General features: G+C 38.8%; 2 protein-coding genes and 1 long non-coding RNA gene across 3 annotated transcripts; 2 read left to right on the top strand and 1 right to left on the bottom strand.

Annotated features, from left to right (window-relative positions):
- The first annotated feature begins 530 nt into the window (after positions 1-530).
- On the top strand, positions 531-8,817 carry eif4a1b (eukaryotic translation initiation factor 4A1B). The gene is made up of 11 exons (XM_084115344.1): positions 531-673; positions 1,410-1,458; positions 1,793-1,925; positions 2,247-2,386; positions 5,359-5,527; positions 5,635-5,744; positions 6,037-6,180; positions 6,365-6,502; positions 7,242-7,331; positions 7,660-7,739; positions 7,856-8,817. Exons 1-11 carry the CDS (start codon positions 651-653, stop codon positions 7,998-8,000), a joined length of 1,221 nt encoding a protein of 406 aa, XP_083971470.1. The 5' UTR covers positions 531-650; the 3' UTR covers positions 8,001-8,817.
- Positions 2,876-13,636, bottom strand: LOC311083655. The gene is made up of 3 exons (XR_014606336.1): positions 13,534-13,636; positions 11,298-11,369; positions 2,876-3,009 (listed from the first exon to the last, which is right to left on the bottom strand). It is a non-coding gene; the product is annotated as an uncharacterized lncRNA (long non-coding RNA).
- Positions 12,790-15,113, top strand: sox19a (SRY-box transcription factor 19a). Its single transcript, XM_084115348.1, has 2 exons — positions 12,790-13,735; positions 13,849-15,113. Exons 1-2 carry the CDS (start codon positions 13,089-13,091, stop codon positions 14,093-14,095), a joined length of 894 nt encoding a protein of 297 aa, XP_083971474.1. The 5' UTR covers positions 12,790-13,088; the 3' UTR covers positions 14,096-15,113.
- Positions 15,114-16,840: the final 1,727 nt, after the last annotated feature.

Here is a 16,840-nt window from a genome sequence, read left to right as displayed (position 1 = left end):
ACTATAAATAGGTCTACTGTTAGTTTATGGGACAGGTCAACCAAAACTATATTTCCGTTTTGGAATCTACAACTGTGCTTATTAAATAGGCAGCTTTACTCTAAGCTGCATTCACAATACAATACACAATAAAAAATAAAAAAAGTGGCAAAGAATAATAAAACAAAAAAGAGGAAAAGGGCGATGCTTCACTTAAACATAAGAGATTTCATTAAATATTTCCATGCTTCTCAAATGTACAAAAACAATATCAGCCTAGTTATTACTGTTGTTATTTAAAGGTCGGAAAGATTAAACTAAAAAAGACCTTTGTTTTGTATGATATTTTATATGGCAACTTAACATTGCTAAATACGTTGAAGCTAAAACTGCGTCACAGTAGGCCAAGCGAATGATATTTTAAGGTTTAGCTTTAGTCCAATTACATTTAAGAAAGAGCAGAACTGACGTATCATGGACCGCCCACCCGAACCGTATCTGACACCAAAGGGCGGCTACCATTGTTGAGTGACGTCTGTACTAGCCAATGAGAATATGCGAAGGGCGGACCATATTCTGACTGATGGTCGAATGCAGCAATCACAATTTTAGGAAGAAAACCGTGTTAAACTATATAAAACATTTTCTCGGTGTGCTCGCCCTTTGTGATAATGTCGGCAGAATATGAAGGGAGGTAGGACAGCTGGAATTTAAACGATCTTAATATATTTGTTTATAAATTGGAGATCTTATGCGTACGCGTTGTCAGTCGCCATAGGCATTCCGCTTCTAGATGTTGTTGGAAGTAGCTTGTGGTTCGTGATCTTGAATGTCGCAAACGAGTTGTAAAAACCCACTGGCGTTAGCATATGAGCTCTTAGCAGCCAGGCCTGCTGGAGGATGTTGACGTAGAACGAGCTTTACTGTTCAGCAGCTCAAAATTAAGGTTTAGATCGCGAATGATGTGTTGTTGTTGTTGTTATATTAATATTAATTTAATGCAGTCAGTGATCATCTCGATTCCTCAATTAGTCTACTTGATTTGGCTCGCACTGACTGCTCGACACATAACCCTCTATTTATGGCCCTGAAGTGAAGCATGTTTTTCCTCCATTCATTCATTTGCACATAGATCAAACTGATTTTCTCTGGCTAAATATATTTTCTAAACTGTGCATGGAAGTTCAATGTAGTGGTGATTCCCCATATTATACTGCTTTAAAATGTGGATTTATTTTGTGTTCTTAAATTTGACATATAATCACATAGTGTATATATATATATATATATATATATATATATATATATATATATATATATGCATACATGCATACATACACATACATGCATTGAGAGATCAATAAAGTATCTATCTGTCCTTCATGAATAACTGAATGGTGCTAATGTGACTTTGTGTAATTTCTTTGCAGACCTAGAGACAATGGCCCCGAGGGCATGGAGCCAGATGGAATCATTGAAGTGAGTTCATAACTATTTTTTTTACATTTAACTATTTTATATATATATACATATACATACATGCATATATCCCTGCATGTGTCTCTTGGCACAGCTTTAGGAAGCGGGTTGGCACTGAATGTGCTGTCAGTTGTTTTGACTGTCTTGTTCTCACTGTGGGGGTCAGCGATTCCTTTTTTTTTGAACAACTGCCAACCTGTTATCCTTTATGCATAATGCAATGAGTGACAAATAGCATTTTTTTTTTTTCATAGTGAGATGGAGTAAAGATTAGCACGCCTGTGGTCTTTTGTATCTTAATATTCATCTAATTACTTCCCCCCCGTAACTGCAGAGTAACTGGCATGAGATCGTGGACAGCTTTGATGACATGAACCTGCGTGAGACTCTGCTCAGGGGAATCTATGCTTATGGTTTTGAGAAGCCCTCTGCCATCCAGCAAAGGGCTATCCTCCCTTGCATCAAGGGTAATGTATTTTTAGGAATATTCTAAAGATGTAATACAATTGATGTTTATTGGAGCAGTCCATATCATTGGATACTCTATTTTCACCTTCTGTTATTGTTCCAGGCACATAATATGTAAAATCATCAGCAGTGTTCATTTATAATTGTCATTTAAAGGTTGTTTTCTTATCTAGAGGGGCATCTTCGGTAGTAGCAATGCAGTAGCATAACTGTTAGACTGCCATCACCCATCATTGCATGCTTGAAGGACATCCCGTACTATCAATTGCAGCTCATTACTTGGCCACTTTATGACCTGTTGTTGTTTGTTTCCACACTAGGATATGATGTCATTGCGCAGGCCCAGTCAGGAACAGGCAAGACCGCCACCTTTGCCATCTCCATCCTGCAGCAGATTGATGTAGAGCTGAAAGGATCTCAGGCCTTGGTCCTGGCACCCACCCGTGAACTGGCTCAGCAGGTTAGCGCTGTCTCTGTGTTCACTGCTTTTGCTTCACTTGCTGCAGAACCACAATGTCAACGGTGCAGCTGAACTAAACTGAGTTCGTTTGATGACTTTTTTTTTGTCAGAAAAATTTTGTCACTATTTTTAAAGCTAGTTTTTTTTGCCACTTGCATATGAACTTAAACTGAGTCCATGTTAATTGTCTAGAAAGATGATCATTTTGTTAATGTTGGGGAATGTTAATTTTAAACATTGCATTTTTAGGAAAAGTTAATAATCGTGTTACATTTTGTTACTTTTTATGGGAAGTTCAATTCACATTTATTTGTAAAGCGCTTTTCACAATACATATCGTTGCAAAGCAGCTTTACAGAAAAATGCACGTTTCTACATCAAAAATTAGAGTGCAGTTAGCTAACATGCATTCATGAAGCAGTTATTACAAGTTGTGATCATAATGATTACAATATATAGAAAATTTGGCAGTGGTGCATGATGATTCAGAGTGGCTGTCATCTGAAGTCCTTGCAGGAGTTGGCGTCATCTCTTCACAGGTGTTGGGACATCTGAAGTCTTCATAAGAGGCTGGATCCAAACTGGAGCTGAAGTACTCTCTAGTTACCTCGGGATGGGCATTTCTGAGACAGAAAAGTAAATGGAAAATAATTAGCATAGCTGCTGTTCATAACATTTCAAGCAAAAGATAATCATGTGCATTTCATCTGATACAACTGGAGTACAAGGTTTTGAGGTGCATTATGTGAATGTATGGCCAAAGAGATGCATCTTTAATCTATATTTAAACTGGGAGAGTGTCTGAGCCTCAAACATTATCAAGAAGGCTATTCCAGAGTTCAGGAGCCAAATGTGAAAACGCTCTCCCTCCTTTAGTGGACTTTGATATCCAAAGTATTACCAAAAGTCCAGAGTTTTGTGACCTTAAAGAGCGTGATGGATTGTAGGGCGATAGAAGATTGGTTAAATACACAGGAGTTAAACCTTATAGCCTTCTTAGGTCAGTAGCAATACTTCAATACAAAACTTAATGGGTAACTAGTGTAGAGATGATAAAATTGAGGTTATATGATAATATTTTCTTGACCTGGTTAGAACTCTAGCAGGGGATGCAGGACCGCCTAGTAATGTATTACAGTAATCCAGTCTAGATGAATGCATGAACTAGCTTTTCTGCATCAGAAACCGATAACACGTTAGCACCGTAGTGACGTTTCTGAAGTGGGAGGCTGTTTTTGTAACATTTGAATTATGATTATCGAAAGACAAGTCGCTGTCTTGAAGCAAATTGTATTCTGAGAGATTGTGTACAGGTTTTTGGTCTAATAAGTAATACCTCAGTCTTATCCAAATTTAATAGAAGAAGATTACTGGTCATACAATATTTTATATCTTTAACACACACTGTCAACTTGGATAATTTAGAGATTTCATCTGGTCGTGATGAAATATATAACTGAGTATCATCAGCATAACAGTGGAAACTAATTCCATGTTTTCTAATAATATTACCAAGTATGTATATTGAAATTAGCAGAGGCTCTAACACAGATCCATGCAGCACTCCATAATTTGCTGGCGTTAACTTGGATAATTCCCTGTTTAAATAAACAAAATGGTAACGGTCAAATGCGTACAAAATAATCACCCTAATGCCTGTCCCTGAATACCAGAGTAATTTTGTAGTTGATCTAAGAGTATTTTATTATCTATAGTGTTAAATGCAGCATTAAGATCAAACAAAACTAGGATTGAGATGCAGCCTTGGTCAGAAGCTAAAAACAAGTCATTTGTAATTTTAACAAGAGTAGTTTCTGTGCTATGATGGGGCCTGAATCCTTTTTTGTTTTTGCAGGAAGGAGCACAATTGAGTGAATTTTTCTGGTATTTTGGACATAAATGGAAAATTTAAAAAGGATCTGTAATTTTCCAATTCATTTGGATCTAGTTGTGGTTTCTTAGAGGCTTAATATCTGTCAGATTGAAGGGTCTTGGGACATGACCTAGAGATAGAGAAGAGCTAATAATATTGAGAAGAGGCTCTTCTGCTACAGGTAACAACTATTTCAGTAGTTTAGTGGGTATTGGATTTAATAAACAATAAGTTTATTTAGCTGTCCTATAGATGTAAAGCACTGCAATTTTTCTTGAGGGACAATAATTGAGGCTGAATCATAAAACGCTGTCAAAGGTTGTACATTTACATTGTATTTCGGATTCTTTTGATTTCCTCAGTGAAGAAAATCATGAAGTCAGTACTACTACACTGTGATGAAATATGATGTGTGTTTTTTAATCTAGCCACTGTACTCAATAAAATCCTTGGATCGTTTTGATTATTTTCTGTGTTTGCGGAGATGCTCAGCCCTGGCAGCTATTAGATCCTTTTTATAGCGGGACATACTGTCTTTCCATGTGATTCTGAAGACCTCTAAATGAGTTTTTCCATTCGCGCTCTAGGTTACGAGTTTCTCTCTTGAGGGCTTGAGTAATACTGTTGTACCATGGTGCAGTAATTTTCTCTCTAACCTTTTTTAAAATCTGATGGGTGCAACGGTTTCTAATGTACTAGAGAAGATTGTGCCCATACTTCTAGTCATTTCATCAAGTTCATTTGTGTTTATGGGAACACTGAGCAGTTGAGACAGATCATGTAGCCTAGGTTATTTGTGAATGTATCTTTAGCGGTTGAGATAATTATGTTATAATAATTGTTCTACCTGGTTGATAACACAGAGTGATATGATAAATATCAGCAGTATGCAAGTTGCTATTCTTGGGATTTAAGCATCAATATTGGTTCTTCAAAATGAAAATTTCTTAAAATTGAGAAATCTATATTTTAACTCAGCCCTTTAAATCGCCACTTACATGTGATGGCAAATGTGCTTCTGTCCACAACTCATCTACGCAAGTACAGGCAAATGTTTTGCTCCAGGTTACTTCACACTTGATTTTCTCTGTCTTTACAGATCCAGAAAGTGATTCTGGCTCTTGGTGACTACATGGGTGCAACATGCCACGCCTGTATTGGTGGGACCAACGTGCGCAATGAGGTCCAAAAGCTGCAGGCAGAGGCACCGCATATTGTAGTAGGAACCCCTGGTCGTGTCTACGACATGCTCAATCGAAAGTTCCTCTGTGAGTAATGAGTACTGTGAGATCAATTGCTGAATATTTAATTATATTTTATTGCATAATATTATTGTTATGCCATTTACACCTTCTTTTGTTTACTTCTCTTCTAGCTTCTAAGTACATAAAAATGTTTGTGCTGGATGAAGCAGATGAGATGCTGAGTCGTGGATTCAAGGACCAGATCTACGAGATTTTCCAGAAACTCAATACCAGCACACAGGTTAGGATATGAAATCGACCATGTTTCCTGTATGTGCGGTTACCAGGTTGAATATTTCCATGTGTTATTGCATTAGTGTATATGAGAATATGCTTTTGCCAAAGCATAATGCAGTTACGGCAACAGGTTGAGAACAAACACAAATAGTGTTGCTTCTTGTTCAGTCAGCTCTGTTTCCCACCACTATTCCATTATGACTGGTAACACCTTTTTAGGAGACCTAGCTTTTAAAGGTCATACATGTTTGTTTATAAATGTGATCGATCATGTTGATCTGCCATCTGTCCTCTAGGTGGTGCTGCTGTCAGCCACCATGCCCGCGGAGGTGCTGGATGTCACTACCAAGTTTATGCGAGAACCAGTGCGCATCCTGGTGAAGAAAGAGGAGCTCACCCTTGAGGGTATTCGTCAGTTCTACATCAACGTTGAAAAAGAGGTACAGATCTTGGGTCACTTTTCATGAATTCAAATTCATGAATTGCATACATGAGCATGCCAGAATTTATCAGGGCTTTTTTAAAAGGATGTTTTGTGTGCTTATATGCATTGATTTTGACCAGTGGCTGTTAAAAGGTCATTCTGTTTCTCACCATGCTTTGTTGTGTATGTGTTTTTGTCAGGAATGGAAGCTGGACACCCTGTGTGATCTCTACGAGACTCTGACCATCACTCAGGCGGTGATCTTCATTAACACACGCCGAAAAGTAGACTGGCTTACGGAGAAGATGCATGCCAGGGACTTTACTGTCTCAGCTCTGGTAAATATCGAAAGTGCCACACCGCAGCTATAAAGAGGAACAATATTGTTGAATCACTTTCAGAGCATTTTTGTAAATCTATTTTTAATATAAAATAAGTCAGCCAATTAAAATCATTCCTACTTTATAGTGTGAGCTGCAATTGTTCACAGAACATAACTGTATTGTGCGATTAGAATAAACATAACGTTATTGCGAACTGTGGACACTAATACAGTTATTACAGTTATTGTTCTTGATGTGCCTTAACAGATCCGCCACTACCTAGATCCTGTGTAGCTCTCAGTATGTATAACAGACAATTCTAGCAGAGCGTGAGCATCTAGTATTTTCACATATGTCAGACTTTCAACAATTGTCTTTTCTTCCATGAGGGGTGGATCTTATATATTTAATTATATTATCTTTACATCAGGCCAACTCAGTCTATCTTGTGCACCTGAAAGGGGCAGAATATCTTTGTACAAGATGCTCACATACAATTGCTAAAGTAGTGTCATTGTTGACCTGTAATTTAAATTAGCATTAAGGTTAGAAATAAAGCTTTATGGTCCGATTAATAATAATAGTAGTAGTATTACAATTCTTTTTAAACATTTTAGCATTCATTTTGTACACAGATGGTCTGATAGTTTCTCATATACAGAATGTTCTTTCTTTGCAAGCATAATGAATGCATGAATAAACTAAATGTACATGTTTGGTTTGTAGTAAAGGCATTGTTTGTTATCTTTGTCAGCATGGAGACATGGAGCAGAAGGACCGAGACCTGATTATGAGGGAGTTTCGCTCTGGTTCTAGCCGTGTCCTTATTACCACCGATCTGCTGGTTAGCAAACACATCAATGCATTGATCTTGCTTCATTTGTTCTCGTAATGGGATGGATTCTATTCAAAAATAGTTCAGTTAGCAGATGAGGTCACCAGACTTCCCTGACCCCATTGCACCCTCTAGTGCTTTGGAGTAATAATAGTATCTGGTATAAAAATAGTGTGTTCTGCTATGGATGGGTCATTCTGTCCTTCCCCATAGCTTTATCAAACCACACACACAACTATATATCTATAAAAATTGAAGAACAATGTAAATAAAAAGTAATATACTTTTGTATGCTTGAGTTAACTTTAATTTTCTTACATGTCTTTCTCATTCATAGGCCAGGGGTATTGATGTCCAGCAGGTGTCTTTGGTGATCAACTATGACTTGCCAACCAACCGTGAGAATTACATTCATAGGTTTGTGTTTTGTTCATGATTGTAACATTGAATTTGACTTAAGCCGATGAAATGTTTCCACTGCCATTTGATTATTATAACCATCTTGCATTGTATTTTTTTTGTGATACTCTCAGGATTGGTAGAGGCGGCCGTTTCGGCAGGAAAGGTGTGGCTATCAACATGGTGACAGAGGATGACAAGCGTACTCTGCGGGACATCGAGACCTTCTACAACACTACCGTAGAAGAGATGCCCATGAATGTGGCTGACTTGATCTAGAGATTTATTTGACCTGATCTAGATACATCCCCCCTCTCTCTATCCCCACAATCACTCTAGCTTTTTCAAGTTTAAGCACTTCTAAATGGAGTAGGGGACGTGCAACTCCCTGCTCTTCCACATTTGCAAATTAGTCATTTTATTTTGCCCAAAACTGAACAAATTTTATAAATCTCAGATGCTGAATATACATCTATTTATCTCCATCAACTCTCATAATAAACATTGAAAAATATGGGCTCAGCCATCTTCTCTTGCGGAGAAGAGCAGCATGTTCTGTCACTCTGCTTTCAATTAGTCATCCTGATCTCTTCTTTTTTTCTTTTCTTTTTTTAAGCTGGGAATCATCATTGACGTGCATTGATGTTTTTTTTTTAAAGCACGTTACTAATGTAGTAATGGGCCATGTGGTAAAAGTGTGCTTCCTTTTAAACCAACATGAAAAGCATCAGTAAGATTTGATACATTTATTTCGGATTCAGCTACTGGGACTTTAAGATCCAAGTAGTAACTGCACTTGCTTGCTGTACTGTTTGCTGTAAAACTGTGCCAGAGCTATGTAATCACCCTTGAACAGTATATGATACAAGATGTCTGAGTATTGTGGGCTTCCTAGATTTATATATTTGGAAGTCCTTACTCAGATGAATTTTGACTGAAGTTGGTATAAAAAAAAAACTGATGGAGGAAAAAAAAGATATTTCAACATTATTGGATTATTTAATTTTTTTTTCTACATTTAAGTTATTTTGTAAGTGTATTTTGTTCTTCGGAGGAGGGGGGAAGTTTCAATAAAGCTACAGCATAACTCGTCAAACTCTCCTTTTTCTCCTTGTTATTAAACAGTTTGCCAGTTTGGTTATGTTCTTTGCTGTTTTTGCAGGTTCCAGTTGTTAAAATCACTCATTTCACATAGGGGTAGCAAAGTGTAATGCTTGTACATTGGAATCTGTACAAATTAAACCTTATTTACAGTCTTGTTTTAACCCACTCCCTTTCTTCCTTATCAGGTATTCTATCCAATTTAAAGAGCATTAATAGAAGTTCATGTTAACTTTTTCATGTTATTTTTTAGAAAACTACATGAACATTTGTTCATGGATTTACAGGCATGAATCGGAGTGCCGGTTCTTTTTTTTATCTTTTATTGCATGTCAACAATTTTCCCCAAAATTGCTCATATATTTTACCTCACTAATAGGTGTGCATAAAAGTCAGTTGTGAGATATTGTAATGCCGGTGTTCAACACTGGAGGGAGGCTCCACACAGCAGAGAAACTTTAGTAAGCAACAACAAACAAATACAATTGCAGTATCCAAAAATGGAGAAATTGTAACTAGTTACACAGTAAAAAAAAAATCCAATCATCTGAGACAGGTTCTCGCCGCTAATTTGATGTAAACCACTGTTTACATTTGGTTAGTGTCAAAAAATGTGTCGTATGTTGCTTTTAAACAGAAATGTAGCAAATGAATATGCATGAAGGCATCTGTGAAATGTTTTGTTGGAAATCAACAAAAAGTTTGGCAGTAATTATGAATTTTCAAACCAGCCATGAACTTTTAAATTAATCTCTTTTCCTCTCTCTCCTCTTCATCATCACCTTCGTCCCCATCGCTATTCGGTGGCACCTTACCATCCCCAACGGCCGTGTTGCCGTTTCTCGCACAGTGTAGGTGGCCTCTCTGCCTCCCCAACCCCCCTTCCGTGGCCATAGTGTTTGTGGGGCATGGTGATTTTGCAAGTGGGAGGCTCGTAAAGGCCTGGCTGGACTACCGGGCAGTGTGATGGATGGAGGGAAGGCCACAGACTCCATTTACATGAGAACAGAAGCCGGAGAGCGGCTGAATAGAGGGGCTTTCAATCTGCTTGTCATTGAAAAAGCTTAAGAACTTTCTCCAGCGACTAACCAACCCCCCAGCTCCTCTGCTCTCTCTCCCTCTTACTTTCTTCTTTATTCTCGACCCCCTTTTTTCCCCCCTTGCTGTCTCTCTTGCTTTTCTTCCACCACCGTCCTCCTCCCCTCCCTCTGTCCATCGCTCTTTCTTTTCTCTCGAACCCCCCCCTCTCCCTCCCTACTTCATTTTTTCCTCTCTCTTTTATCTCAGACCATCCAATCTGTCATTCTGGATCTCTGCGTCTCTCTCGCATGTATGATGTTTGGCTTCTTTCAGGCTTTCTCTGGACTCTCCGGCTCTCTTGCGAGGCCCCCACTTAAATTTTGATTTGATTGTCGACACAACACCAGGAGACATCAATGTGTTTCCTCTCTTTATTCTCCTGCTCTTGCTTATAATGAGACTGATCCCATACATGAGAATGACTCATGCACAATAGCTCCGGCACACTCCATATTCAGCCTCCACATAAAGTAAGGTTAATTGTATAATAAGTGTGTGACAATGACCTGCGACAATGGCTCGAGTCAATATTGACGCCGTACAGTGGGGTTTTGCAGCGTCAGGCCGTGAGCCAGTAGAAAACGGCAGCTCACGTGTCGCGCATGAGATTTTTTTACATTTCTGCTTTGGTTTGAGGTAATACCACCTGTTGCTCTTCTATGGACTTCCATCGTGTCAAAATGGGCCATAGGTTTCAGTCATTCAAACTGTCACAAAGCCAGAGAAAACATACTAATCCAATAAGAGATTCTGGTTTTACAACCCACTGTCTAACACAGAGACAATGCATATCTACTGCTGGTTGACATCAACACGTTTCATGCCCTACTACTAAGCTTTGCACCATCACGTTCTTTTAAAATGTTTTTTTACAATGGCACTTACTTATATAAACAGAACAAATCTAACAAATTAATTTCGCAAACTTATATTTTACGTTCAGGCTCCATTAGCAGAATGACTTTCGGTCCCCATTAGATTTGTTGTCAATGATTAAACGGGAGAAACTAGAACAAAGGAGAAGAGAATGGAGTACAGAAACTCCTCCTTATCCTCTTCATGGAATGCTGAGGATCGGATGAGTTTGTTCACTCATGAAAATGTAATGCCGACTATTGCTTTAAAAGTAAACTAGTATCTTTTTGTAAGTTGTTAAAATGACCCTAATGAAGTCATTTTTATAACATCTTTTTTTGGTAGGCCTTATAGAAACCATTCATATGATGTGTTAGTACAAGCTAAACTCAGAGGGGGGGAGTTCATTGTCACACTTCTTACTGATGGTCAGTCGTAGTCGTAGTGTTTGGGGATGCAGGGCTCACAATAGAAGTGTGAAGTGATGCCTATAGAAACTAATGTGTATGGATGGCTGGGTGATAAGGAGTAACTACTCACACCTGCGATCATTAGAGAAGACGACTCACTGGGGTAGAAGGCATCCGAGTACAACAGCATCAGTGAAGATGGCTAAAAGAGAATGAAAATAAATATCAGTAAAGTTTTTCAACAATAAAAATAAAAGGTTCCAAAGGTGATGCCATAGATGAACTACCTTAAGCTTTAAGTAATCAGTTCTTATACTAACCATTTTTTTTCTTAGTGTGAAGAACATTTGAATAATCTAAAGAACCCTTTACCCCTATAAAGAACCTTTTTTTGTTTTTGTTTTTTTTACATTGGAACGGTTCCATGGATGTTAAAGATTCTTCATAGAACCATCGATGCCAATAAAGAACCTTTATTTATCACGAACCTGAAAATGTACTTCATGTGGTAACATCTAAAACAACTCAAGTCATGAATACAATTTTATACACCAATAGATGGATTGGTTGCCCAATTGCAACAAACTTTTAAAGAAATCTCTAAAATTATAATGGGTATTTTCTTAACACATCATATAAACATAGAGAGCATGTCAGAGTATGTCTTATCACATAAGATGTGATATACATAATATATATTTATATGTAGCCTACTATTGTGTCCTTACGTTATGAATCAACCCTGTTTCCATCATAACTCCCCTTATTAGAAGACATTAGATGTACAATTCCAACAATAAAAAACTTTGTCATGACAATATTCTCTCAGAATGTGATCTTTTCAAAGACAAGTATGACTGTACTTTTTTCAATCACTTTGGTTATATTTTGTGGGGTTTGTCAGTAGGGGATAATCTTAAGCAAGACAGTGTTACTATGATTTTACAGTAAACAACTAATTATAGAGAACTGGATATTTTTTTGGGGGGGGGGGGGGGGGAACAAATAAGCACATTGTAGTGTTGTGACCTTAAACACAGTCCCATACTTTTTTATTTACTTTTAAATAAGCTTTATAATCCAACCTATATTGAAATGATTAAATTTAGCCTGATATGGCACAATGCAACATTTATAACATAGGCCTATATAAAACATTTCCTTTAAAAATCGCCTATTAAAAATAGAAAAGGAAACAATTTTGTGCAATGACCAAAATAAAAATGACTGACTGTCCAAAAGTTGCCTTTTCAACAGGTAACAATAATAGAGTATAATAGATGATGTTGTTTTGGTCAGAAATTAAAAACAAGACACAAAATGGTATTCCTTGAAACTGTGGATAGTTCACAAAAAGTGTGGATAAATAAATTCAACTTTAATGAACTAAATGTTATTGATGTCTAATGATTTTGAGGAGAAATAACCATAAGATGGCCACAAAGTGTTATATTGTAAAATCAGTTTAAAGTGTTGCAGGTGAAGACAGAAACTCTTCTCCCCAAAACTGAATCCTCCTCCTGCTCTTGGCCTCTCTACATTCACCGCACCCCTTCTTTAGTGATGCTAATGTGGAGAGAAAGAAAGCAGCTGGAGGCGGACAGTGATGAAATTCTATTATCACTCAAGCACTGAAAGAGTCGCAGGCAGGACGCACAGTGAGTTCAGCTCGGACCTGTTTCACTTTTAAGACAAACTAACGTCACTTCAGAACTTGTTGATTGTCTTTAGCCGTTTACAAACACTTCTCGCTATAGTTACAGTCAGTTCGCTCTCGTCTTTTGGACTTAGGCTACTTGTCCATGAAATAGGCGCTTAAACGTTTAGCTTCGCGGACACTGAACGTCATTTGATTTGATTTAAAGTCATTTAGCAGTTTACGGTGATACTTACGTATCACCACTAAACCCTGTGGTCAGTCATGTACAGCATGCTGGAACACGATATGAAGTCCGCCGTGCCACCGACGCACCAGAGCGCGCAGGGAATGACCCAGCTGAACGGTGGAGTGACTCACGGATCCGGCAAACCGACTGTCAACAGCCAACAACAACAGGGTGGCGATCCTATGGACAAAGTTAAGAGGCCAATGAACGCGTTTATGGTCTGGTCTCGGGGTCAGAGGCGCAAAATGGCACAGGAGAACCCCAAAATGCACAACTCTGAGATCAGCAAGCGCCTGGGCGCCGAGTGGAAGCTGCTGACGGACGCGGAGAAACGGCCGTTTATCGACGAGGCCAAGCGGCTTCGCGCACTGCACATGAAGGAATACCCAGATTATAAATACAAACCCCGCCGTAAAACAAAACCCGTGCTGAAGAAGGACAACCCGGCTGTTAAGTATCCCCTATCAGCCGGCAACTTACTGGCGGCAGCCGCGGCTCAGGGGTCAGGTGGAAGCCCGCGGATGGACAGCTACGGCTGGGGTCACACAGGTGGCTATGCTGGCATGCAGACGGACGCTCTGGGTTACAGTCAGCAGCTTCACCGCTATGATCTGTCCGCCCTGCAGTATCCATCCGCCATGGCCACAGCACAGTCTTACATGAATAGTGCCAACTCCTACACGTAAGTTTATAATTATTCCAACAGGTGTTTATGTGTGCACTTCAATAACATGCTCACTAAATCAAATATTTGTGTACCTAGTCTTTAACACTTTTTCTTTGATTTCTCTCCAGCCCCATGTCTTACAGCAGCACTCCACAGCAGCCCAGCCCGGTCATGTCCATGGTGAAACCGGACCAGGTGTCTCACTCTCCCACCGGAGCCCACAGCCATCAGAGGGGTCCTTTACAAGGAGACCTGAGGGACATGATTAGCATGTATATCCCTGGTGGAGACACCACAGACAGTGGAGCACAGAGAGGCTATTCCAATATCCAACAGCATTACCTCACCGGTACAGCACCTCTCACTCACATCTGATCAGGAAACTGTCATTACCTTCCTGTTTCAGCTCTGCATGGAGGGCCAGCAGTGTCGGTTGTAGATGCGTGAACATTAACTTGATATGTAAAAAAGGATGAGGGTGTGTGGACACATGGTCGAACTGGATATCCCAAGGCAGCTGGACTTCTGGCCTTGTTGAAGTGCCTCAGAATATTGTGTGGAATGTGTGTCGCCCCTTTCTGTCACGTTTTTTTTTTTTTTAAGGTCCATGTCTGTTTTCTGCATAGCGTTCGATGATTATGTCATTGAGGCCTGGTGCACTGTTGATGGAATTGCTTACAGTAGTAACACGGCACATTTTTTTTCTGTAATCGACTGGCCGTTGTTTTTAATCAATCAGCTGACTGGTTGATATTTGCATAGTAAACCAGCTAGTTTAATATGTCACTGACTACTGACTTTAAAGGGCTGTAATTGCTAAATAGGGAAAGAAGGGAACTGAGCACACATTCCCTCAGTCGCTGCTTGTCTTGATGATCTAAACACCTCAAAATGAATCTCCCGAGTTTTACTTTTAAGCTTTCATACCACAAGACTTTGTAACATTGTGCTGCTCTTCATTGTTTAGGTAATGCAAAAATATGAAATGCACAACGGTTTAGACATTTTTGTTAGAGTAGATACATTTATGCCCAGAGCTTCGACAGATTTTTGTTGCATTAAAAAGTGAAAATGAAATAGAGATCCTGCTTAGAGGGATTTGACTGTATTTTCTATTAAAAAAAAAGAACAATTAATTCTCAACTCATTTGAGAAATAGAACTTTGTGAATAGAAGTGTTGTGTGTATAAAAGGGAGTCAAAACGTTTTGAATAATGTTCATTAAAAACGAAAACTTTATGAGCTTGTTAAAAGACTGTTTGACTAAGAATGTATTGTGAAATGTTTTTTTTTAAGCCCTTATAGTAAGGGTTAATAATCTTGTATGTGACTTGACAACCTTGATAGAAAAACAAAAAAAAAAAAATTAATAAAGTATTTTATTATTTTTGTACACTTGTCTTTCTTTGTTGTCATTATATTCAAATATGAACACCTGGCTATTTGTCTTAATTTTCAGTTTACAATGTGCACTGAAGTACACAATAATGTCATACTCAGGTAAACCGTATTTCAGCAGGCTTTAACAGACAACATATAAACAATAATTTTGATAGAATGTTTGTTGCAACAAACATCTTGAGATATAAAAACCTTCGGAAATAACTTCTCTCAAAATTATTAGGCTATAAGAATTTTTTAAACTTACCAGATTTGATGCAACAGGCCCCAGATAAGTCCAGGGCTGAAGCTGCAAGTTAGTTAAAACATGCATGGCACTTGTGATTAGCATTTCAACCTGTTCTTTTCCACTTGCACACATTTTACAAATTCAATTCAAACACAAGATTGTGACGTTCATAAGTAGGCTACTAAACGCTGGAAAGAAAGTAAGCCTCACGTTTGTTTAATGATAACATGGCAGGTGTTGCTCTCCTATGGCGCCACAACCTACACACTTTCACGCATTAGACGATAATGTGATAAGTGCAAGACAGCCCAGCCCAAACACATCGGCCTTTATTGCGAAATTACTGAAACGAGCTTTTTCCAACGATTAATCAAAACTCATATGGACCCACTTTATAAGGCTGCCCATTTAAATGCGACCAGACTCGTTTAATTCATCGTTAATACGATAGCGGGCTTATGGTCCAGACATTAACGCATTTAAGTCGATATGACTAATATTATAATTAGCTAAAGCGCACCAAATGAAGCAAGAAAAGAGAACAATGAGTGCAGAAGACACTGATTTTGGGAGGGACGGGGTCTTAATTTTGGCGAGTGCTGAGGGGACATCTGACCTCCGTCACCTAACCCCGAGAAGAAAGTGGACATCGATTAAAACTGATAAAAGTTAGGAGGATCAAAACACAGAGGTCGGAAGAATATCCCTCCCTTTCTCTCGTTTTTTCTTCTTCTTTTTTTTTTTCATACTTTGCCCGCTTTTTCCAGGAGAGAAAGTGAGTGGCTGTCCGGCCCGTAATTGGCCGTTTCGGAGTCTCATTGTCCTGCGCTTTTGAGCACGCAGGTGCGCGCAGTAAAAGCGCGCGGTTCTCAGCGCCTCTTATGCTCGCCTTTGTTCTCCTTTCTCTCGCTCTCCTACCGGGCAGAAAATTAGCGTTGCATTGAGTGCCTCGTCTCCCCTCTCTCAGCAGTCCCGAGCTTAACCCGCTCGCTGCTCCCCGCTATTCTCATGGTAATGGTGCAGTCAGGACCGGCTAATCGGGGGTGGAGGGGAGGGGAGGAATGGGGGGAGATGCCAAGGAAGAGTTTTGAAAGGGGGATGGGAGTTAGAAACACTCACGCTCACGCATATGACGACAAATATAGTCCACCGGACCCATAAATGCTATTGCAGGAAGCTGTACAGAGAAGGAAGACGTCCATAAAGTCAATACAACTGTTTCAAATACTTTTAAAAAGTAGAATATCTATTGAAAAACATTTTTGGTTCCGATGACGTCATGCTTCTTCTTTTTTCTTCTTTTTTTGTCAAACTTAACAATTAAGTAATTCAAAAATACTATAAAAATGCAATCCATACAAAATAAGTTGGATACATATTTATTTATTTTGGATACATACTCTTTCATGAATGTGTAAATTAAAATTAAAAATAGATTTTTTTCTGTAAAAACGTAGGCCTATGTGTGTTCGGAGAAAAGGTCTAGATAG

This window comes from Abramis brama (genome assembly GCF_963993115.1).
Source record: "Abramis brama genome assembly, chromosome: 5".
Classification (NCBI taxonomy): domain Eukaryota; kingdom Metazoa; phylum Chordata; class Actinopteri; order Cypriniformes; family Leuciscidae; genus Abramis; species Abramis brama.
This window is presented reverse-complemented; position numbering and strand designations above follow the sequence as displayed.

Bases quoted from the DNA above. Each gene is read 5' to 3' on its own strand.
- eif4a1b (XM_084115344.1), top strand. From the start codon at position 651: ATGTCGGCAGAATATGAAGGGAG. The intron at 5,528-5,634 runs GTGAGTAATGAG...CTTCTCTTCTAG, and splicing joins GCTCAATCGAAAGTTCCTCT to CTTCTAAGTACATAAAAATG. The intron at 7,332-7,659 runs GTTAGCAAACAC...TCTCATTCATAG, and splicing joins TTATTACCACCGATCTGCTG to GCCAGGGGTATTGATGTCCA.
- sox19a (XM_084115348.1), top strand. From the start codon at position 13,089: ATGTACAGCATGCTGGAACACGATATGAAGTCCGCCGTGCCACCGACG. The intron at 13,736-13,848 runs GTAAGTTTATAA...ATTTCTCTCCAG, and splicing joins AATAGTGCCAACTCCTACAC to CCCCATGTCTTACAGCAGCA.